Source organism: Struthio camelus, chromosome 21, assembly GCF_040807025.1.
Source record: "Struthio camelus isolate bStrCam1 chromosome 21, bStrCam1.hap1, whole genome shotgun sequence".
NCBI lineage: Eukaryota > Metazoa > Chordata > Aves > Struthioniformes > Struthionidae > Struthio > Struthio camelus.
In genome coordinates, this window is record NC_090962.1 from 2460001 (window position 1) to 2484290 (window position 24290).

Consider the following 24290-nt stretch of genomic DNA (forward strand, 5'->3'; position numbering starts at 1 on the left):
TCAGAAGTGAGGGGATGAAAGAGCGTGAGAAAAGAGAGATCTTGACTTGCTTTCTAGATTTGGACAACTCTCCTCCCTTCCTTTTTTTTTAAACAGAGAGCATACATTTATTGCCATACTTTATAGCACTCTCATCCTTCAAAATAGTACAAATAAGCTTAATTTTTAGAATATGCCAAAATCTATTCAGTTCATCAAGAACGCTCACATACTGAGAACTTAAACATATGTTTTATTATTTGTGGGAACAGAGTCTTGGCAGCCTAGAATCTTAAGTGACGATAAGGACCAGTTAGGGTGTGAATTCAAAATTAATAAAAATAATATTAATGAGCTGGACCCATAAAACATTGATGCAAAGAACAGACTGAACACATACAAAATCAAAGAATTTACCATAGATCACTCAGAACTGGTGATAATTTGGATTTTCAGACGCTATGAAGGTTGGCTTTGGTTTTCTACCCAAAAAAGTCATTTTTCACATAAAATAGGAATAGACTCCATAATCAGTTACACAAATAAACTTCTACTGGACTGCAAGAGTTTACTATGTCACTCTTCCTACAGCTTTTTGATACACTTCGACTACACTGTTTATTTTAAAGCTATATTAAAAATAACTAGCTCTATTAACAATGAAACCAAAGAACATTACTTACATACTTACATACTTACCATTACAATTTCCCCCAAATAACAATTTTTAGAGGAATGAAAGTCTGTCCTTCAGAAGCCTGAACTTCTCCTTAGTTCTAAAAATGCTTTCTGATCTAATAATTAAGGACTTCATAGCCAGCGTTTCAGCTTTCTCACTAATTTCACAACTTTGCAAAAAAATTTCTCGAGCTCTCGCTTTGATTTCTTGACCTATGAAACAAGAAAACTCTATTTACCCACTTCAATAAAATAGCAATAAATATTTACTCTGTATACTTCATAAAACACAGATCTCATACAAAACATAAAACAGAAATACACCCAGCACTCTAATCAACTTTTCTAACAGTTGTTCACAACCAATCAGATATCATTCTAGCCCAAGTTAGTGGCTCTAACAAAATATCACCATTTGTTCCTAACTCCTCCTAGCCTTCTTGCATTTTCTCATGAGCAACTGATTCAAATGATATTAGTTTCTTGATTGCTGGAGGAAGTCATTATACACAATACAAGGACATACTATCCATCTCAGACAGTATGAGGGCTAAACTCTGATTGGAATGCACTTGCTATACTGCTTGTATGATGTTGAAATAACAACAAATGTTTTTATGGCGAGAATAGTACCAAGTCTTGTAATTTTATCCTAAGTCTTCCCATGTTTTATATATATATATGTGTGTGTGTGTGTGTGTATATATATATATATATTTTTTTTTTTTTTAACTGAGCTGTTGGATGCATGAGATAGTATGGGAATCACGGTTCCCACTTTAAAGAAAAATCAAAGCATATGAGACTGTGAAGCAAACTGGCATTCTTAACAAAATGATCCAATAGTTGGTCGATTGGCTTTAATTTCATATTTTTAAGACAATGCTATGATATGGGGTACCAGCTTCAAGTCTGATAATTTGGGACATACCAAATCACTGTATGTCAAGATTTAAATCATAAGTGCAGGCTAGATGTGAAAATTAAAAAAAATATATCATGGGATATAGCTTATGCAAGTGCTCCCCCTACTGTTTTACTAAATAAAAGTTTCTAGTGTTTTTCTTGTTTGATTTCATAGCCACAGATCGTTCAATCTGAAATTCCTTTTATGTTACACACCCTTCCACATAAGAACAAATAAAAATTTGAGCTGCACCTGGAGCAAGGAACGATGCAGTAGGGAAGTGTTATTTACGCGCAAGATTATGTACCATCACCTATAATTTGCAGCTTTTGGTGCAGTAAAACAGATTAGCTCTTTTTTTGTCACAAACAGTATTATTAATAACAGACTACTGAAAGCTAGAGGACTACGAATATCTTGTTTAGTTGTGCTTATGTTTATTAATAAACTTTGCTTCTGTTTCAGCAGAGATGAGAAAAACAAGTACAAGCTCTTAATTCTTTCAGAGTACTCTGAGTTTCACTCTTAATTGCTACTATTGAAGTCTGCAAACTTTTCTGGAAAATATTCACTTTAATCGAAACTGAGTCATTTTCTCAAGTCGATTACACTGTGGAAGTGTTTAACTTTCCCTTTCCTTACACATTTTGCAAAGCTGAGTTTATAACTAAAGTGACATATTAAAATCTGTTAGGGCATATTTTGACAGAAATGAATGTATCAGGTTTCAATATGCATATTGGTAGTAAGCATTTTCAAAATGCTGTTATTTTTACCTTTGTGAAAAAAGCTATTGTTTATAGAGAGCACACTGAAAAAAATATAATGCTATCCATTACCTGCAACAGGCCTCAAAATGGATAATAGAATGTCAGCTGTCTCCATAAAGGCCAATAACATGGCCTTACAACAACATGAGTTATTAGACTCTTCCTACAATCCACTCAAGTCTCTAGAAGAATAAACTAGTGATTAGATGCAATTTCAAGAGTAATTTATCAGGGACACTGGCGATTTTAAGCTTTTAACGCTGGTGTTCACTCATCTTTCTCTTTCCAAACCCCATCTTTCATGAATGAATCATCCATGAAAGGAAATCACTTAGCTAACACACTATGTCAGATGGACACACTAAGTTAGTAAATAGAAACTCTGCTGTCAGAGAGACACTACGTTCTAGAAGGATGGATCCCTTCAGCATACGTGAAAACGCATCTTCCAGCTAAGGCACAGAGGTGGTTTCTGAAATGGTAGACACCAACACTCCCAAACTTCTCTGGCAGTTCGTGCAGACACCTGCAACAGCAGCTCACAGGGAGCCCAAACTCCCCCTTTTACCTGGCCCACGCAATTTACCTCTACCCGAAACTGCCCTCGCCCCTCAGGGCGACCCTGCAGGGCGGAGGTGATGAGCCCGTGCCGGCCTGCTCTGTGGCCGCGTAAGAACCGCGCTCGGCAAACAGCCAGGGCTACAGAGCTGCCGCTGGCCGGCGGCAGAGCCAAGCCAAGGCGCTGACCGGGCTTCTGGGCACCCACAAGGCAGCACCGGAGGGGAGCGGAGCGAGACGCGACGCCGCGAGCCCCGCCACAGTGCCGCTCCGCCCGGCGGCCTCGGCGCGCGACCGCGCCTCAGCTAACGGCGGGAAGGCAGCGCCAACGGTCACAGAGCAGGGCGCGAGCTGCAGCACGCAGCACAAGCGACGACAGCGATGAGGTGGAGGCAGGGGGCCCCGGCCGCTTTAAGGCGGCCCTCCTTCGCCGCGCTCCCTCCCGCCCGCCCGCCCTCCTCCTGGGAGGGCTCTCCTGACGCAGCGTCCCTGCGCCTGGCGGCAGGGCGGGGTTTCCTCCTCCGCCGCGCTCCACGCCGCAGCGCCAGCGGCCGGTCGGCTCCGTCTCCTTCGGCGCGCGATGCCGCTGGCGCCTGCCGGCCCGGCGCAGCTGGTGCGCTGCGGGCAGAAGGACGAGCTGTACCGGAGCGGGCTGAGGAGCGGAGCCGGCGCCGCGCTGCACGGGCTCGCCGGTAACGCCTCCCGTGGGGGCTGCTCTCGGCTCCCGGCCCGGCCGAGGGGGCAGGCGCCGGGCTCGCTGTTGCGATGAGGGGGCGCGGAACGGGAGGGCGGGACTGAAGCGACATCGCAAACACTGCGAAATCCGCCCGCAAAAGCATAATCGGCCGCAGCTCCGGGCCCTGTTACAGCTTCTCTCGCATCGGCAGTGGAGGTGGGCCACCCCTTTGCTCCAATGCAGCGTTGGAGCGTTTGGCCGACATCATTCCTGGAGGAGGGCTTAGATCAATAGAAATTTATTTAAAATAACTATGACTCTGACCTCTTAGGTGCTAAGAAGTGGCTGGAATGGAGGAAAGAGATTGAACTGCTTTCTGATATAGCCTACTTCAGCCTCACCACTTTGTCAGGTAATGAGTGTAGTAGCTTATTTAGGAGAAATGCTGGGGGTAGTAGTTCTAACAGTATGAAGAAAAAAAAAAAAAGATTTCTGGCCTGGGTGGTTGTTATTTGTTTGTGACCACCCCCTGGCATGAGATTGCTGATTGACTGTCATTAATGTAACAGTAAGTTTATGCTTCTCTATGCCCGTTATTGCTCTCTGCTTCTAAATGCCCATCATAAAATAACACTATATTGTCACAAACGTTATAAATTTGCTGTTCAAATGCAACAATTTATCACTGCTTTTATATATAATGTTATTTTAAATGCAGAAGCTGCCCTTTTTTTAAAAAAAAAAAAAAGGCATGACAGTATGAAAAAGTATTCCTGCTTTAACACTTCAATCCATTGCAGACATTGAATAGTGATAATAAATATTGTACTCACCTCATTCAACACACAAATTCATGAAAACTCCAAAACCTGTGTTCTGACCCGAGCAGCTTGTCACCACTGCTTAACCATACAGAGAACAATATTGCAATTGTTATCTTACCCTTTTTGTTTTCCGTTACACACGCTTCTTAGGTTATCAAACTCTGGGTGAAGAGTATGTTAACATTGTTCAAGTTGACTCAACCAAAAAAAGGGTGCCTTCTTTTCTTCGACGAGCCATCTTGATTTCTCTTCACACTGTAGCACCCTATTGCTTAGAAAAAGGATTACTGCATCTGGAACATGAATTGCAGACAGAAGCTCATGGGTCTAGAACCCAGCAGAGCAACCCAGCATGCGGCTTGTTGGATAGGACCTTAATACGAAACTGGATACAGAACCAAGTTGGGGAACTGCCAGAACAGCAGAAAAAAACACTACTACAAATTGTATATGTTCTTAAACAATGCATTCCTTTGCTTCGTCGATTACATCTGGCAATATTCTATATATATGGCACTTTTTATCACCTGTCTAAAAGGATCACAGGAATCACATACGTAAGTAGATTTATTTCTTGTTTGAAAATAGTGTCCACTGCAATATTTTGGCTTCTGTTGGGATGCCGTGTTGGTAAAAGGAATATAGAATTTGGCCTTAGCCGATTACAATACTGGCAGTGCAGACTGGGTGAAGAGGGAAATTTTAAATACTCTACAGAGAGGTTATGAGTCTTTCCAGTTTAAAGGCTATGACTAGTAAATAATTTTAGAATATTATCTAGTCCAGTGTGTCTTCTACAAATAAATAAAAACTGAAAAGTGGCTTAATAAATGCATGGAAAATACTTAAACATAGTTTTTAAACAAAAATCAGTACACATTTAGCTGGGATTTTTTCCACATGAAAAGTTTAATTTAACATTATCTTTCCAAAAAGCATCTTTCAAAAACATCCTCAGCCACTGGCATAGAGCTGTGTATAGACACAAGACCCTTCAACACTTTCCTAATGAAAAATCTTGTCTATGTGGAAAAGAGCTGTTTGACTATTTGCTCAGAGCCACTTAACAACAATCTGATTAGAACAGTAGCTTTGATAGACAGACTGACAACTCAAGACAAATGATCCTTGTACAGACAGCAGTTAAGTGTAGCCTGATGCATCCAGGACATGTACAGAGAGACAGCTGAAGGGCAGCTTGATAGGTCCAAGAAACATAGTATGTCAATTTGGGGGACAGAAATGAGAATTTCCAAATTGTTTTACTGGTAACGGGGGACAGTTTCATGATAAACTGCAACAACTTAACATCTTTATTTCTGTGAACTATGCAGCTGTATTTTGGAGGATTGCAAGGAGAAGATCAGAGCATTCGATCAAGTTACAAGTTTCTTGGAATAATTTCACTCTTGCATCTTCTTCTAACTATTGGCGTTCAGATGTACAGCTTCAAACAGAGGCAGAGAGCAAGGCAGGAATGGAAACTGCACCGCAATCTAGCTCATCAGAAGTATGATGATCTTTACTTATTAGAAAAGAGGCAGAAACAATAATGGGAAGTGTAATGACTTTTATGAACAGGGACAGCACTAGAGTTTCATTTTAACTTAAGTTAAAACCTGATGTAATGTAACACCTGAGACACATCCCTTACTGATTTAAGCATCTCTTAGATTTCATGCTTGGCTTTTATACTTTTAAAATCTTCACAGACAGGGTTAATACTTGAAGACAAGATTTACTTTAGGATTCTGTATTATAAAATATTTCTTGCAAGTAATATATAACTATGTTAATTAGAAACGTGACTGAGGAAAAAGCTACTGGGCGCCACTCCCGCTGTACTTTGTGTTTGGAAGAACGGAGACATGCAACAGCCACCCCCTGTGGCCACCTGTTCTGCTGGGAATGCATCACAGAGTGGTGTAATACCAGAGTAAGTACAGAAGGAAAATACAGACTTGAAAGGGTAGACATGATGCAATTTCTACTTGTAAATACCTGTCAGCCTGGGTGTTGAAACAGTACTTTTTCCTTTACTAATGCACGCTAAGTCCCTCCCTGCCAAGAGTTCAGCAGGACCTAAAGATGAGGTAAACAAGGTGATCATTTTTCTTGCCCAACCACTGAAATGCCATTGGACTATTTGTGCAAGTCAGGCATGAACGTAACTCATTTATCTACAGACCTAGGCTCTAATTCTGTATAAAATGGAGCAAGAAAATTGATCTTCTGAAGCCTTCTTCTCATTTAAGACTGATTTCCAATAAAAATGAATAAATAAGTTACAACCAAACTGAGCCAATTATTGTTATGCATGATATTTTAAAGCTGGATTTTGCTCTGGATGAATAAATTACATTTGCTCTGGATTAATAAATTACAACAGAATTCTTATCCAGTGAAGTTTTAATAGATAACTTGGAATAAGACAAGGTGTTATCCATTCATTTTCTCTGCAGAGTAAACTGCTTGCCAGACAAAAAAAAGGCATCAAGGGCTACTTACAAATGAGAATTTTTACCACTGAGCCTATATCTGTGTTATAATTCAGATGTATTACCCACAGCTGTTTTAGATATGAGCAATCTACTTACAGTTATCTGACAGTGATATTAGTATAGCTGTGGTAGAACAGCTATACTGTTCTGGATCAGGCAAATACTACTTGTCAGAGTATTTCCCAAAGATCCCCAATGGATCTTGACACTGAAATTAGTGTAGCCAAACTATTACTATCAAAGCCCTGTATTTAAATTCACCAAGGTTATACCTATACAGCCTGTTAAGTTCCAGGATAGATAGACCATTTGAAGACAAAGTTGAACACAGCTTGTGCAAGCTACTTCCTTTCTAACAATACCTTGATGCAAATTAGAAAACATCCAGTCATTTCAGATATGTTTACAAAGACCTAGCCAATGTATGTCAGTCTTACCTCAATACTGTCAGAAGCTGTCTCATCTAGCTGCAGGGAAAGGGTGGCAATCTACTGAACTACTCAGCCGTTCTTTCCCAGGCTGTGAAAATAGATAACTCTTCATACTGGGTAGTCAGGTTCATTTAACCCTGTTTCAAAAAAAAAAATTAGTTTGCCTAACAAACCAAAGTATTCTTTTTTTCCCCCCCCAAATTAGCATTTTTCAGCACACCAGCAGTTTGTTTCTGAATGGTAAGTGTAAGGGAGACAGCAAACAATCAAGTTTCAGCTGGATGTGCAAGTTCACTACACAGTGATACTGAACTGAAAGGTAGTGTGGGCTCCCTTCAGAAAACTATCTCACTAAACCGAAAATGAGTGTAAGCAGGTACCTGAAGCAGGTACCTAAATAGGGCCCCTTAGACTGAAACTATCCTGCTAGACTACAAAGTGTTGCAAACTGCTGTTTTCCCAACCAGAGTTAGGAGAAGAAATCGGTTATTTAAAAAGTCATTCCCTTACACAGGTTACGTTATCCTGAACAGTGTGATAAGTATTTGATGAAAACATAAGTAAGATTTGTTGAATACTAACATAAACCTTTCACGCGAGGGTATTAACTCCTGAATATTATACCTCCCTATGAATCTGAAATGAAAAAGCAAATGATGTAGCTGATTCTGAAAGCAAGTACAGACTGGGAAAAATTCAACTAAGCTGATAAGCAGCAAGCAAATGCTAACTTGCATTGGATTTGCATCTAACTCTGAAGACTTCAGTTTAGGCTCTTAAAGCGTTTCCAGTAGGAAGCTGAAACATCATGAACTCATTTCCACTCACATTTTCAAAACCAATTTAGAATAATTTAGGTAGATGATTCTTTAGTATGGTAGCCCTTTTCAAGCTTATTTGGTTTCTTATGTATCCAGGCATCAATTTAAAAAATTGTTCTTGTAATCTAGAATGAAGATTAGTTGTCACTTCCCTAATATCTCTAACTGGAAATTTAAGAGCTTCAACTGAGTTAGCAGTAGAAATTGCCCTACTTACTCCCTGCATGAAGTAATAAACTGGAGGCAATTGAAATTTGAACACAACACAAGAATACTTGGCAGTCTACCACCAATTTTAGTTGTCGGTTTTCAGTTTCAGCAGTAGCTGGCAATAGAGCTAAATCTGTTAGAGGCCATTTCTTTTTTGCATCTCTGTCCACTCTAAAGCTGTCCCAGATGCACGTGCCTGTAGGTAGCCAGTATTAAAAACACATTACACAGTGATGTTTCAAACACGAAAAAAGATCTGTTCACTATAATCGTATCTTTACTTGATTCTTTGCCCTAAAGACTTGGTGACTAATTTACTACTCTGATAGCAGTTCAAAGTCCACAGTACAGGGTTGGGTTTTTTTGGCTTAAGGTACAGAGGCTTAAGTTGATTCATCTTTTCTTAACATTGACACTGACAATTGTTGCCTTTTTAGTAAGTTTTAGTATTTTGGAACATGTGCTGACTTGATAAATCTTTTGACTCTCCTACAGGCTTCATCAACCACAGATAGAAAATTTTAAAAGCTCTTATCCGGAAACTGAGAGTAGCTTGTACTTCACAGTTAAATATGTTTAAATGCTACTTCTAGCAAAAGTTAGTGTTTCCTTATACCGGCTTGAACTTCAGTTTTTCTGATTCCACATATGTTAGCAAAATTAACCAAAGTAGCAGTATATATTACAGGCTAGGTTTACAACAAGACAAAGAACTGTTAATAATCAGTCTAGTTCATTCTGGCTTACTGTTTTAGGAAATGCTTGCTAAATAGTCAGTAAAAGCATATCCCTTATGAAAACTGTGCAGAAGAAACTCAGAGAGGACAAAAGAACTGAAATAAAATTTGCAAATTTAAGATATATTCCTCAAAGAAAGCCACAGTTCTAGTTTACTAAGTATGTTATGTGACCAAATCTCTGCAATGAAACTGGCCTGTAATACATTAAGTATAAACATGGACAATGCAACACTTGATTTTTCAGGTAAAGATGGCAGAGAGGCTATCAGTCTGCTAGTTCTCGTTCAGCTGCAAGTAAAATAAGGGAAAATATTTTTAGTATGAAGATGGAAAAAAGAAGAGAACTCTGAGATGAGTATACAGCAACATTTCTTAGCTTAAGATATTCAAGGATAATAGAACACCCAAGTAAAATCTTGAAATGACAACCATTTGATTGACATTGCTAGATGGACTTTCTTCCTTGAAGATGAAAATCCTAGAAGTCACTTTTCTTTAAGACAATGATGTTACTTTAAGGCAAAGGTATTGTATACTGTGTACGATGGCCATGGTTTTATGGTTGTATTTCAAACACTCATGTTACCTCAAGCTGCTCTTTAAATTAGGTGCAGCTAGCTTAAGACGCTTTACATGCCTAAGTTAGCATTACAAATTGGTCTGAAAAAATTGTTTATAATTATGGATGCTCATTTTCTAGAAGTAGTTAAAAAGTTTTATTTAGATTTTTAAAAGCTTTTTAAAATAGTAATTCAATACTTCTATCTAATTTCTTTTCCTTTTGCAGGCAGAATGTCCACTGTGCAGAGAGAAGTTTCATCCTCAGAAACTGATCTACCTACGTCACTATCAATAGTAAAGCAAAATCTTTTCTCTTTCATGACAAGCACCTCAGGTCTCTTCCCTTTACAAAGTGGCCATACAGCTTGAGTTAGTCGAAGAACAAGGTTTTATTATAAAACTGATAACTGCCTGTACAAGGTGGCACTCATTTCTGTTTTACAAAAGAAACCTATTTCTGGCTTCAGCCCTTCTGTTTCTTGTAACATGGTTCTTGACCGTATTAAAAACGCCTCTTTAAAAGGGTGATTAGGACAAATGTAATTCTCTTCCTTCACTTTGGGCAATGAAAGATATACATCAAATTCTCATTCTCTAAATACAAGTGCGAACAGCGAGTCTTCCAGTCTTTCATTGCATACTTAAGGTATTAGTAAAGTTCTAGGATTTGTAAGACTCTCTTTTGTAACATTACAATGGTCCGTGCTGTAGGCTTCAGGGGGAAAAACGGTAGCTCTACACAAATTCTTAGTTTATCTGCAGTGGAAAATCTGATGATAAATACATGCCAGGTACCATTCCATTTTCACAACAAGTTAACAATAAAGCAGGTTTCCTTGATTTCACAAGCTACATTACTTCCCTTAAATCAACAGAAGCAACAAATGCAAGGAGCCCCTTGAAATGCAGATTACAGGCTATTCTATACACTGATCTATTAATATTCAGCTTCCAAACTCAAAGCTTTTCTATCATTATTAAATATCAAAACTTTTCATCAAGTAGTCCAGACATTTAAACTGCAGCAATGTAACAAGTGTTTCAAAAAAACCTTTAGTACCATATACTAATAGCAAACTAAGGTCAAGGATAAAACTTTTTGTTAACAGTTTGTTTTGTCTGTGTGTTTTCTACAGTCTAATGCAAGTAGGGAGAAAGCTTGCTTTAGACAGGAGCCCCATCTCTGCCTTATGGCAATAGGGACTATTTATTCTAAACCAGTATTTTAAGAGTATAAATGAGGAGGGATTCAGCAGCATAACCTCGCCAAGGTTTATTTCCATTTAATTCACTCATAAAAGTATTCAGAGCAGCAGGGAAAAAGAAGATACTCAAATGTTAGCATATCTTCTCCTCGTTATTGCATAATAGAAAACATACAACACATTTATATTCTTTAAATTCAGATGGGGCAGGAAATCCAGATGATCTGCTTTTTGTGGATCATAAGTTACAGTTTCAATAAGACTTTCACTACTGGCACTGAATTGGCACCGAACATGCACGGGGGGTGAGGGGGAAAATCTGACAGTAAGAGCACTTTTTTTTTTTTTTTTTAAATGCTGCAGGGGTCCTGGTTAGCTAGTTAACATTTAAATACTAAACCATTACCATAAAGTCAATCAATCAAATTGTTTAACTTTACATCATACATACAAATGTAAGGGAAAAAAAAAAAAACAACAACAGTTGCTGATAGGCAACCATGCCAAAATTTCAGCATTACTTTATGAAAGACTGATTTTTCAGAGATGAAATACCTTCCCTTTCTTGCATGAAAAAAAACTTTCAGTACTGACCCACATGCCTCAAACTGTCAAGGCACAATGGAAGAAAAAATGGTCCACATCAGGACTCAGGTCCACATCAGTTTTGAGTAGCTAAGGGAATCACTGCCAGGCATTTAACTGCATGTAAAAACAAACGGGAAGTGATCAGTGAATATGAAATTGCTGTGAAGTTGCCCAGCCAAGTTTATCATGCATTCTGTAAGAATAATTTTTATCACTCATAAGTGATACTCATACCAGTCATAAGCAGTAAGTCATAAAGTGATAAAAATAGACCAAAGTTTAACAAAAAGCCCTCTGACTCATCTACCCTCTGCACGCTGAGAATCAACTAGGGAACTACACTCTGCCTTTGTCCCAATTTCAACTACAATTTGTATTTGAAAACTGTTAGTCCCACTGGATGTGGAACAGCTATGCCTGCCTAAGAATGAGAAGGCATACACCAGAAGCTCCCACTGAAGAGGGGAAAGAAAAAAGAAAAAAAAAAAAATCAAAGGGCAGAAGGCATTTCTAATTTGCAACGGCTATTCTAACACTCCTTTGTCCAACAGGGGTCATCCCAGTTGCTAATATTAAAACCGATAAAAATGAACAATTTCTATTTTTCCTCCTCGATTCACTCCAACCAGCCTAAACACAGCTTCTCCAAGTCAGGGCTTTCAGATTTTTAGGCAATGAACCGCAAGCATCCACGACTGGTAATTTTTATAAGGCCCCTTCTAGCTACTCTGTTTCCATAATTTTAAACTTTTATGCATATTACTAGCTTTCATATTCCTAATTAAAAAAATAGGCCAATGTTAACTAAAACTACCTTTCATTTTTTCCAGGATTACTGAAGGCTGAATCACAGGGTTCCAATTACATGTATTTTCAAAATACATTTTCCAATTAGCTGTCTATTGAAGATGCCACTGCTCTCCATTCAGAATCTTCAAGGGGCTAATCTTTTCCTATCTTCTGCAAATATAATGTGAATGCTCCCTGAAGAGCTAAGAAAATGTGTTACGTGAAGACAAATTCTAAGGGCAGCCATAACTGAAAAGGATCTATAAACACCACTGGATTACTGTAGGTATAAAAAGATTAATAAAGGACAAGAAAGGGGGACACTATCTTTTAATAAATTTTGGAATTAAAAAGTCACTTAATAAAACTGCAGTTGTATCACATCAAAAAGTTTACATGCAGGTCATTTATCTCTATATTTTTCCATAGAAAATTAAAAGCTGTGTTAAAACTTGTAAAGTTTGTCTACTATGGCCAATTTGGGTATTCTCTGAAAGGGCTGCATAAAGTCAACTTAAATTAACCAAGAAACGCTCATGTATTAAAGAAATGAGACAAAATATTCTCCAGCTAATAACAATTAAAATATAATATATATTTATAATTCCAGGTCCTCAAAAGAAGTCGTGAGAGATTTTGAACAAAGTTTTGAGTCATCAAGAAAGAGCCCAATTCTAGCATCTGCTATGAGATATCATGGTGAAACTGGCATTAAAACCTTACACAAATGAGTTACCTTAGAAGCCATACATATATTTTTCCCTGCTGCCAAACCCACAATTTAACAGATTTCTTATTCCTATTTATATATTTTTTTTCCATTGTAACTCAGTAATACCATGCATTTAACAAACTGGCTTAAATTCTGCATCTATTAATGTCTACTAGACTTCTGTATGAAAACAGCACGTATCCATGAAGCAGAAAACAGCATCATGTATGCCACCTTACTTTTTTCCTCCACATATGTGCACAGCACTTCAGGGTCACAGTAAGCAGGAGAACTACGTAAAAATATCTAACTCTAAGCCATTAGTCTCTCTCCAGTGTAATGGCAGCTGCAATGGACCTTAAAAGAAATACGTCATCCCAAAGCCATGGGGCTATCAAAAGTTCCTCCAGCTCTTAGAAAAGATACTAAACTCAATGCAATTTGGTTAGAATGCCAGTTTCTTCAAGAAACTGATATTTCAGATAAAAATAGCAAGATCCTCATAAAATGAAAATTCAACTGCTTTGTCACCACCCTCTTAATCACTTTATATGAAGAAAAAAGGCATTGTTACAATGGCTCAAAACCATTCCTTTACGTATAAGCAGAACTGGTCAACAGGTTGATTGTATCTTCTAGCTAGCAAAGGTCTTTCCCACGTCTTCTTTCCCTTTGTATTTCCTCTTGCCATGTGTGAAGGGTATATATCTGTATTTTATCATATGCTGTAAAAAAAAAAAAATCAATTTTTAGAGGCAATAAACTTAGATAATGTTTACAAAAAATGCTTTATAATATGCACTTTAAATTAAAAAGTCCTCTAGAAAGACAACTCTTCAGTATTGTAAAAATGGTTGAATAGCCAAACATACACAATTTTACATTTAAATAGGGCTCTCAGCGTAATCTTAATCTCAAATTTGGGTATACCCTCTCCAAAAACACGCATAGCCTAGTGAAGATAACTGATTGGGAGATACAAAGAATATGGGAATAGCATAGAGGTATTAATCCCTTACTGCCCTTTAATCTTTCACTTACAATTCTGAAAACAGTACTTATCCAAAATTATAAATGTCTTGGGGGGGGGGGGGGGGCACACCAAAAACATTGGTTCTCTTTTTAAAACGCCAGACAAAGTAATTTTTTTAAAATGGTCTCAATGACTTGCCTATGTTCTTCTCCCTCTCCTTTTCTCCATCCACTTTCTTGCACAAACTTGTCAAAACTCCTCCTTTCCACTCAGAGATCTTAAAAGACTTCTTCATTAAAAATAGCCACAGAGTTAACTCAAGAAAGAAAGTGGACGGGAAACTGTAAGACTGTTTAAAAAACAGATATCTAAGTCTGAGACTGAAATCTTTGGAAAGCAAGCATCAAATTGTGTAATATAGTATGAAGAATTCTTTTTCCAAGCATTTTTATTTGTTATTACCAATATTTGCTCAAATTTGCAAATATGCAGACATGTTTAGGTGTTCACGCTTATCTAGTAAAAGAAACGCACACAATATATTTAATACCTCTGAAGTACTCATCTGGATGTCAGCTTGGAAAAATACTGTAAGTTTTGAAGTCACAAGTGCTCCCATCTATTCTAAATAAGTTACCTTGATTTGCCTCTTCATAGTGATACAAAACAGCATAATGAAGTACATCACAAGGATTGGCCAAAAAACAGGAACGTTGAAAGCCTCGAAGAATGTACATGCCATAGCAACCAGGATGCCTTTAGTGGCAGAGTGCCTTAAAAACAACATTAACAATTATTCCTTCAACCCAAGCCACACTTATTTGACACAGATATTTAAATGTTTCAGAAACAGAGTATGGGCTGATGGATCCACTCACCAGAATTTAAACTCTGGGAGCCTTCTAATGAAAGGCCGAAATTCTTCGTTTTGCTTTGTAGGTAAGGAAGGACCATCATCTGAGAAGAAGAAGAAAATAAACCCCACACCTCACACTAATTTTCACTGTATTCACTCCTCAGACTTTTAAAAAAATCTTTCTGAAAAAAAGCTTTTACTGCCATCCAGATCCCAGTTCCAGTGGCTGCTTTAACAATCTAATGTCCATTTCCCAAAAGAAAAAAGAAAGATACAAGAAATGAGTGCCAGATGACTTGAGTCCTTACAAGGAGGACTTAAGCCACATAAACCTTATATCAAAATACAGAAAAGTAATATAATACAGACTAAAATGAATTTTGTTGAGGATTAATATGTAAAAGACAAATTTTATAGTGATCCCTAAAATCAGGTTGCATAGAGTTTTTACAAGTTTAAAAATATAACATCATGCTAAAAGTGTGCATCCTCACACTGTTATATTAGACAAGATGAACTGGAAGTTTGACTAAGTTCAAAACTATTGCCATGTGAACTGTTCCTCATACCTGAATCTTCCATTAAAGAGGGGTCTACCTTTGGTGACAAGAAAGCTATGAAGAGATTTAGATGGTATATTCCCAAGGCATATGTCACAATGTACCAACCCTGAAGGGGGAGAGGAGAAAAGAAACAAAACTAAATACTTCCTGGAAACCACTTTCAGATACTTATTTTTCAACAAGATTGAATAATTTGGTTTTAGCTTCTTGATTAAGTGCTTTTCTGCATCCTCATATTCACATGAAGAGTTTTCTGGACTTAGTTAAAACATATATAAATATACACACACACACACACATTGTTATATATATATATGAATATACACTATAATAGTTCTTTGCCTTTCTATTAACACATTTTCTGTTATCTGCACAGTGACATGTAACATATATAAGTCTTTTACAGCTATGCAAATACTGACTAAGTTTACTAGGAAGACAAACAAGCAAAGCTGAAATATCTATTAGCCTTTGCAAACTAAATGTTTTATGAAGATACTAGGGTAAAACCTAATATATTAATGGAAACAAGTCTTAAGACATAAAAGTAGTGACATTCCCTCATATATTAGCAGATTTAATATAAACGCTTTCTTCAGACATCCAGTTTCCACATTAAAAACACATAAAAGTAGTAAACAACATACAGGCAACAAGTTTCTTAGTGTGTATTTTTTTTTCTTTTTTTAAAAACTGGCTTCGAATTCTTAAATGTCTTCATTACTACAATCTTCTAGCTTTTCACACTTGATTTGTAACCCTTCAGTTTTCAGGAATAACAATTCTCAAGCTCTTAATTGGATTATCGATTGTCATGAAATACAGATACCTGATCAGTGGAGAAATAGTTTGCTGCTGGTCTGCAGTGGTAAAAGTGCCAATTAAGAAATTCTTTAAGGTATGCATGACAGAAGGTAACTACTGGCTCCTGAACAAGTTACATAGCTTTAAAATGAAAGGTAAAGCCTTAAGTGAAACAGATTTTTCTGAAGTTTATTTTGTAATTTCATCAGAACTATGGGAGTTTTTCTACTTTCTCTTGCCATCAATTGAATATCTTGACTCATTCACACATTTTTCAGTCTGGAGCAGCAACTTTAGTATCAACTAGATGTGTTCTTTCTTCAGACTATCTGGTTCTTTTTTTTAAGCACGTATGCTAATGATACATTATGTAATTCCCAAGTGATATCATACTTCAGAAACATTCTTACACACACAAAACAGTAGTGTTATCTAAAAAAGCTTAGCAGTAAACCCGGTTTTCCTACCTGCAGTAAATAAACTCTAATCATGTAGATAAAACTCAGGCCCAAAGTTACAATCCATCGCACTGCAGTATATGGAGTAGATTTATCTAACCAGGATTGGTAGAGCTAGGAAGAAATATAAAGTGTATATCTGTAAAACATACGACACATAATGAATAATAAAGCATTAGAACTGGTAACTATTTTGAAGTGGTTTTGGAAAGCAGAGTAAGATTAAACATTTTTCTTCTTTAACACAAATATACTTAATGGCTAATTATGAGCACTATAAAATACAAGTCCTATATTCCTACAAAGGCAAAAAATCTTCCCCTCGTGCTTGGACATCATAAAGATTTAAATTTTCAATACTTCATGAGAGTTTGCTTTCCTTAAGATGTTTCTGACAGAGAATCTAAAATCATTCATCATTTTTGACAATAAAAGCATACACTTTCACTAAGCAAAATCGAATATACACACATTAAATATTTCACTAAGCTATGTATTGTAGCATTCGTTATCTATTTTTAAAACATTTAGAAATCTTTTGTACAGATTTTAGTATTTCAATAGCTCATCCAAAAAACAAGTTAAAAAAAGTTGCAATGGGACCTGTTTCTAATGGAATCAGAAAAACCCTGCAGAAAACCAACCTGTCCAAGCCTTGTGAAAAATCTATAGACCATGGACGGCTTTCCATGAACAGACTCACCAATACTGTCCCCTTCTGACATTCTTGCTGTGGAAACAAAACAGTTACACAGATAACATTTAAAACCAAATCTACGCTCAGTGAGCTTTGAAGTACATTATTTGAACCAGCATTTATGTATGATATAGGTTTGGATTGTCCTGTTTGAACCAAATTATCTTTTCTGAAGCATTCTTAAAGATAAGGTATTTATTCTAATCATTTCCAAGAGAAATTGTCAAGAAAGTAGAGTATTTTATAAAAACAGTGAAACAGGATCCCATTTATTTTAGCAAGGGAAAAAAGTTCATACAGAAATCGAGGAATGAGCCTTGTTAGACAAGATGTTAGACATCTTCACCTTGATAAGTCAGGAGCTGATTTATAACATCTAAGCATTGAGATATGTATTGCAGCACCACCCTCCTGTCACCTCTGTTTCTGAAGACAAAGAACAAAACCAAAACAGTTTTTTAAAAATCTATTTAGGATTTCCAAATATTAAGTAACTAGAAGAGCGTGAAGCAGTTTAAGTTCAGGACACCAGTGGTTCCAAACAAAAATCTCCATAACCACCTAATTCAAAACACTGCCTACTGCCAGAATTATTGAGCGAGTTCATCTGTCTCATGAACATGAAGACCTTAGCAGTCACAGAAAAGTTTTATACATGAGCAAAACTGCTTATTTAAAAAACTGGACCAGGATTTTGAACTCAAGTAAAACATATTAACCAAGGGAATTATTAAGTACATACTGAGGCTACCAATTTAGGATCTTCCTTTTTTTTTTTTTTTTTTTGCCCCCTCAGTTAAGCCCAAGTAACCTTTACCATTCACTTCAAAATATAAAATGAACAAAATCAAATGGAACCTAAACAGCAACATTTCTGCCACATCACCAAAGGCAATCCCTAATATTACTTCCTGAAGTCCCCATCTGTGGGCGGGACTACATAACTGTGGGATAACGGAAGTATTTTCAGTACTAATAACTCAAAAGCCTCAGATGAAAAACAAAGATGTGCGAAACATTACTAAACCATAAACATGTAAATTGCCTTGCATACTGCAATACAGTGACCACTACAAGAAAGAAATTTGAGACCAAGGACAATATGAGGAGTCATGGAATATTAAAGTTGCATATTTTTCTTTAGACATCTGAAAATCACACCCTATGGAATAAATGATAAGTAATAAAAAGGAGTCCTATTGTGCTGCAAAAGACAATGGGATTCATTATGAGGCTTCAAGAGTTTCAGTCTGCCTTAATTCAAGTTACCTCAGACAAGTTAAAAATTCCTAGAAACTCATACAATATAGACACAGGCTTTTCCACTACAGGCAAATGGGAAGTAATCTATTATTCTCCCTATTCACTGCAGAAGAACAAAAATACTCAGCATTGTTAGGTGAATAAGACTTTGTGCTTTTTTGGTTCTTTTTGAAACCTCCTGAACTAATAAACCTTCAAAAAGAGATACTCAAACTATTGATCAGATAGCAATCCTCTAAAGAGCACAAAGAAATTCTAAAACTGCCAACCTAAGTAGACCAATTGAAAAATTATGTATGTAAGGCTGTTGATGGTTTTCTGAAGGAGTAAGGATTTTGCTTAGTGACACAGGTAGTAAAAAAACCTTATGTATGTCTATCATACATCCAGTTATCAGCTGACGCTCTGTTTTAGCAACAAGACATCTCTCACTGGCTCAGTTTAAGTAGCATAGACTAAAGTATCAATTTCATATTTATAATTTAAGAATTTTAGAGAATATTGCTCATCACCAAAACATTTACTTAAAGAACATCTGCAATTAGATTAGCACTAAGAAAAGCAGTCTTTGGCATTTGCTTTTAAGATGGTTTACAGTTAAGAGTACATATCAGATCTCAGCAGTATGGGTAAAAATTAAAACTAAAGAGTAATAGCCTTTCTTTCATAACATAAAACTTCACTCTTCAGCATAATGTTAACAATCCATTCGTTTGAATAAAGCCAGTAATCAAAGAGATGTATAAAGATTCATATAACAAACAATTGAACAGTTTGCTACTAACAGAATATTGACTGCTACTAAAAACAATCACATCAAGAGGCTTTTCTCTGCTGAAAAATATCAAGTAGGTGCGTATATGACCTTCAACAATTATGCTTTTTACCACAGTTACTATGGTGATGTCATGAACAATAGCATTACATTCTAGGATTCTGCAAAATGAAAGGATTTGGGGCAGTAAAGAGGTTTCATTCATTTCTTTCAACAGAAAGTAAAGACCTGCAGAATTTTTAGACAATGCTTTGACCATGACATAGACTTTCTTAGATTTAAAATACAAATGAGGCAAATAACTAGAAATAATTCATCAATTACGTTAAGTTTTCTCTTCTCGTAAAGTAAGCTTACTTTCAAAAGCAACATTCTGAAGCAATTTGTTATTAATAGGGCGAGCAGATAAGCACAGGAAAATAACCCATTGATCTGACAAAGTGTATCTTCTACCCTGGAAAGAAGGTAGAGTATAACAGCTGCTTGGCCTGCCTAAATAGCAGCAGCAGTCTTATGGCACCGGACCGCCTTGTGTTTCTCAGGAAACATGGACTTCCACGTCCCTTCAACACCACCTAACAAACACTGTTCAACAAAAGCAATACAAGAAACTCAGTAAAAAAACACAGCAAACAAACAAAAAAATAAAAATAAATACTGCTTTGACAAAGAGGCCAGAACGGGAAGCCCCCGAGATAGTAGCAGAGCCCACTGAGGTCAGGTGGCCCGGAAACAGCACTGAGAGAGACGGCGGTGAGGGGAAAGGGAAAACAAGCCCTCGGGCGGCCCGCAGGAGGCCTGGCCCAAGGCGGCCCAGCAGCAGCCCCACAGCCGAGAGCCAGCGCCTGTCAGTGCGGCTCGCAGGGGCGCCCCAGCGCCAAGCGCGGCAGCGGCGGCTGAGCCCGACGAGGCCCCTGCGCTCGCGGCAGAGCCCCTCGCCCGAAGCACCCCCACCCCCAAGCTACCAGCCCAGAGGCTCAGGCTTCCCACCGCTCCCACGCTTGGCTGCGGGGCCGGGGCCCCCAGCACTGAGACAGCAGCACCAGCTACTCACAGACGCTCGAGCCGAGTTCTTCCTTCCTTCCGTTCCCCCTCCCCCCCCCGCGCTGTCCACAAAACCCAATATGGCGGCAGCCGCGGGGAGAAATCGGCTTCCGCTTCCGCTTCCGGGGTTAGGGTGGGCGGGACTAAGACGCGGTAATCCCCTGCCATTGGCAACCGAGGGAGGAAGTGGGCGCGGCAGCGGTGTTCAGACGTGAGGAGGGAGATGGGTGGCTCGGCACCTGTGAGGGCGGGCCGGGGAAGACAGGGAAGGCTGGAACGACAGTTGTTGTTGCTATTCCCAGTTACGGGGCTCTGCTCTGTTGTCAGCACAAGAAGCGTCCACTGAAACCCGTGCCGCGAGGAGGAAAGCAGCCACGAGGGAGAGGGCGCGGGTGCGCCCTCGCACCCTGTACGCTTGCGCAGGGCCATGCCGTTAGCTGCTGCGCAGGCGCAGCCCTGTGCCGCGTCTGGGGGGTAGCCCCGCCCGCCTCGCTCCCGCGAAGCCAATGAGCGCGAGCGTGCTGTTGCCATGGCTCGGCGTCTGCGGTGCCTGTGTGGGGCTGGTGAGGGGCCGGCGGCGGCCATGTCGGGCAGTGTCGTGTGGGCGAGCTGGTACCTCAGCGCGGGATGGGGCGGCGTCGCTCTGTGAGGCCCAGGGCCGTGTTCTCTCCTCTCTCTCCTCGCCCCTCTCCCTCCAGCGTGTTCAGTAACGTACTTCCCTCGGGGTAGGGTCTGCGCGGTGTCGCCTCAGGTTGTTCACCTCACCTGGGAAGGCGAAGGTGAGACCCGCAGCGCCTGAGAGAGTTGGTCTCTCATTAAGACAAAGAGGTGCAAAGCCTGCACTCCTGCGTTTAGGCTAATTTAAATACAAATACTTTTTTCCTCTTCTAAGTTTGCTTTATTTTATATGTTTGCATTCTTGTCTTAAACAAGTGTGATGTGGTAGCTTTGCTACTCTCTATTTTAGCCTGTGACTGTTTTTATGTAGTCTGTCTGTGATGGTTATAACGACCTCCAGGTATTTAGAGAGTCTAAGTTCCCATCTATGACATAAAGTGAATGTAAGTTGTAAACAAAATAATAGATTTATCTTTATATATGTATTGTTTATAGTGAAACTTTAAAATATGGATTTCTAAGTTAAAACAGCACTCTTGTTACTTTTGTATTACTACTTACTCAGTGTTGAACCTGCTTTATTTAAATAGTTCCAGTTATCGTTTCTTTTAACACAGTATTTTTTTTTTCTAGGATGTGGACTTTGCATCTATCCTAATCCCTTTTTTCAATATGATGGGGACTGGAAATGGCAGAAAGAACATGGTATGGAGGAAAAAAGCCCCACTAAGTAATAGCTAAGTGAATTCTTAATTCCTTTCTCTAACTTGCTTACTTTAAAGATTTTTCTATGTGAACTGTGCACTATAGCTAAGTAAGATACTTAGCAATTGAAGATATTGTAACTGAGCAACTGAGGCAAGTAGAGTGAGCCATGGAGGTATTTTGTCATGGGAAGAAACTGGATAAACTATTTCATAGAGATGATATGTATTGTTTTGATGCTTTACTTCCAGTCAGTTGTGTTTTAATGTCTTACTTTTTAAAAATTTCAGGGGATTCTGTTCTCCCTTTATAACCACTCAGATCCTGTAAGGTGATGCACTGTTATGCATTAAGCTAAAGTTTAATTTTTTTTTCCGGGTCTGGAAGCTAATCGTATTAATTCCCAGTTGCATTCTTCCCCATTCATGATTCATATAGTTTCACGATTCTGTTATGAAATTTGAAGTACAGCTGAATGTTCTCCTCTGCATTCAGAAGAAAGGTTGTGGAATAGGTCCAAGGTCTATAATTTCATCAAGCATTTCACTGATATTGCAGAGGAAAAGGTGACCGCAGCATGAGCAGAGCAGTGCCCTCATCAGCTGTGGCACAATCCTGTTGCAATTCAACAGGATGGTCAGAGTAGGGGTGTAGATAAGAGGTTTCACTAATGGTCCTGAAGGTGGCAAGGTGGTGGATCAGGTCCAGAGACCGTCCAGGAAATCCTGTTGGGAACAGCGTAAGATGGGACCAGAGACAGAACTAGAAACAAGACTAGAATATATGTCCAAAGTCTATCCAGGAAACAAAGCTGAACACCTAAACTTAACAGCATAGCTCAGGCAAGGACTGAGAGCACAGGCCTGACCTTCAGTGAAGCTCTTGGGCCGATAGGCAGAGGTTATAGATGGAGGCCCAGGTGAAGCTGGTTAGAGGAACTGAGGCTGAGCATGCTCAGGGGTCTGATACTGAGAGTATAAATGAATTGAGCTTGCAACAATCTTTATCTTCCCTCCCCCCCCCCCCTTTTTTTTTGTCATTTATAGTCTTTAAAACTGGTCTTACAGGCTGTTGGACAGAACAGGAAGGCAAATGGATCTCTTCTTGCTTTTTTACATAGTTATATGTATGTATGTTTTTTTTGTTTTTTTAACAGATAGTGGTCGCTTACTGTATTGTGTAAGACTAGTGTAGTTGTAGAGGTTGCTGTGAATGTCAGATCCCTGGCCTAAAGAGTTAAGAAACAGATCTCATTCTGATCCTATGGGAGCCAATGGGGAAAATGTTTATTTTCACGGGGATAGGTTTTTGACCTATATACAGATCACCTCTGTGGTTTGGAGGGTAGGGAAGAAACCATTATCAGATTGACAGAACCTTATGTTTGAGGTTGAGAGTTTCTGTGTAGCCATGTGCCTCTTTTATGGCATCAGCAGAGTTTACTGCAGGCAGGAAAGATTTTTCCTACCTCTGTGTGTGTGTGTGCGCGTGTTCCTTTTTTGTGTGTGCGTGTCTGCCACAGATTCCAATTTATTATTACTTAGGTTATAGATGACTAATTGAAAAGGATGGACAAACTTACCAAGGATCCCTTCACAAAAGTAAAAAAACATGAAAGAGGGTAAATGAATATCGGGTAAGTGTTGGTTTTTGTCTCTTTTGCTTTGACCTCTAATTTCCTCAGTTGTAGTAAGTAGCATTTCATGTTATATTGAAGTTATTGTGATAGCTAAGCTGAGATCTAGCAAGTGTTTTAAAATCTTTTTAAAAAAGACCAAACTGTAGAATTTATGGGTTTTTTTTAAGAAAGTGAACTATTTCAAACATTATAAACTGGCATTATGAGCTGTTTTCAAGCCATATATATTTTTAGAATTGAGAATTAAATTTCAAGTCCGTCAATGGATGATTGCATATTCAGAGTAACTTACCGCGGAGCAGATATAGCTCTAGAAGCATGAGTTCTGGTTTGAGGGACTCTAATGTATAGAAAGTGCTGACAAGTACATAGTAGAATTGTCACTTTGCTACAGTTTAGCAGAGATATAAATAGAGATCAACAAAAAACTTGAATAGTATGGGGAGAATGGAACAGATCAATTCTTGGCTGCCCCTCTCTTAGAAAAACTAGGGAATATCTAGTGAAACATGGGAGACGGGTTCAGAACAAACATAAAACAGTTCTTTGCACCTTGTGTGGTTGACTCTTGGAACTTTTTCAAAGGATATTGTGGATCATAGAAAGAAATGAAATTGGGTAAGTTCATTGTGGAAAAATCCACCAAGTTTCTAAATACATAGAAACCACATTGGGCCTCCAAAAGTCCTTGAGCTGGAAAAATGTGTAGGTTTAGAAACTACTGGGGGAATTTGCTGCTGCTGCTCTTTTCTAGGCATGCGCCTGTGGCCACAGTTGGAAAGCAGATAAATGGATGACTGGACTTAGCCAGTGCCTCTGTCCTTCCTTTTTGTGTTCTTATATCTTGCAGTTCACAAGTCATGCCTGCTTTGCTGTGGTATGTGCTTCAACTGTGCTCTTAACCCAGTCATGCTAGTATTTATAATTAGCTCTAGATAGTTACCC

At 38.6% G+C, this 24290-nt stretch overlaps 4 protein-coding genes across 7 annotated transcripts in view; 2 read left to right on the plus strand and 2 right to left on the minus strand.

Annotated features, from left to right (window-relative positions):
• PLCH2 (phospholipase C eta 2) overlaps positions 1-4615 on the minus strand; it is a 143299-nt gene extending 138684 nt beyond the window's left edge. Inside the window, exons 1-2 of the mRNA XM_068915963.1 lie at positions 4511-4615; positions 679-870 (exon numbers count right to left, since the gene is read on the minus strand). The gene's annotated coding sequence lies outside the window, so the exon portion shown is untranslated. The remainder of the gene's footprint in view (positions 1-678; positions 871-4510) is intronic.
• On the plus strand, positions 3381-12623 carry PEX10 (peroxisomal biogenesis factor 10). 3 transcript variants are annotated; one of them, XM_068915982.1, is made up of 7 exons: positions 3387-3584; positions 3900-3980; positions 4543-4949; positions 5727-5902; positions 6193-6328; positions 9883-9950; positions 12280-12623. In XM_068915982.1, coding segments are annotated over exons 1-7 (981 nt in total). In that variant the 5' UTR covers positions 3387-3472; the 3' UTR covers positions 12281-12623. The 3 variants fall into 3 exon arrangements, with proteins under 3 accessions (XP_068772082.1, XP_068772083.1, XP_068772081.1); XM_068915981.1 differs by lacking the exon at positions 12280-12623 and having other exon boundaries at positions 3381-3584; positions 9883-10049; XM_068915980.1 differs by lacking the exons at positions 9883-9950; positions 12280-12623 and having other exon boundaries at positions 3396-3584; positions 6193-8546.
• Positions 12624-12812: 189 nt separating this feature from the next.
• On the minus strand, positions 12813-20968 carry RER1 (retention in endoplasmic reticulum sorting receptor 1). The gene is made up of 8 exons (XM_068915979.1): positions 20394-20968; positions 17648-17727; positions 17249-17334; positions 16614-16718; positions 15349-15448; positions 14802-14880; positions 14561-14696; positions 12813-13675 (listed from the first exon to the last, which is right to left on the minus strand). The coding sequence occupies exons 1-8, from the start codon at positions 20966-20968 to the stop codon at positions 13586-13588; spliced, it is 1251 nt and encodes a 416-aa protein (XP_068772080.1). The 3' UTR covers positions 12813-13585.
• LOC104142001 (uncharacterized) overlaps positions 20933-24290 on the plus strand; it is a 209666-nt gene continuing 206308 nt past the window's right edge. The window contains exons 1-2 of one of the 2 annotated variants that reach the window (XM_068915985.1): positions 20933-21028; positions 21635-21706. In XM_068915985.1, coding sequence (XP_068772086.1) covers positions 21011-21028; positions 21635-21706 — 90 coding nt within the window. In that variant the 5' untranslated portion in view covers positions 20933-21010. The other variant, XM_068915986.1, reaches the window with a different exon arrangement.

Bases quoted from the DNA above. Each gene is read 5' to 3' on its own strand.
- PEX10 (XM_068915980.1), top strand. From the start codon at position 3,473: ATGCCGCTGGCGCCTGCCGGCCCGGCGCAGCTGGTGCGCTGCGGGCAG. The intron at 3,585-3,899 runs GTAACGCCTCCC...CTGACCTCTTAG, and splicing joins CGCGCTGCACGGGCTCGCCG to GTGCTAAGAAGTGGCTGGAA. The intron at 5,903-6,192 runs GTATGATGATCT...TATGTTAATTAG, and splicing joins CGCAATCTAGCTCATCAGAA to AAACGTGACTGAGGAAAAAG.
- RER1 (XM_068915979.1), bottom strand. From the start codon at position 20,968: ATGGCCGCCGCCGGCCCCTCACCAGCCCCACACAGGCACCGCAGACGC. The intron at 16,719-17,248 runs GTTGGTTTTCTG...ATTTCTTCCTAG, and splicing joins TTTTCACAAGGCTTGGACAG to CTCTACCAATCCTGGTTAGA. The intron at 15,449-16,613 runs GTAGGAAAACCG...CTCCCCCTTCAG, and splicing joins TTAGAGTTTATTTACTGCAG to GGTTGGTACATTGTGACATA.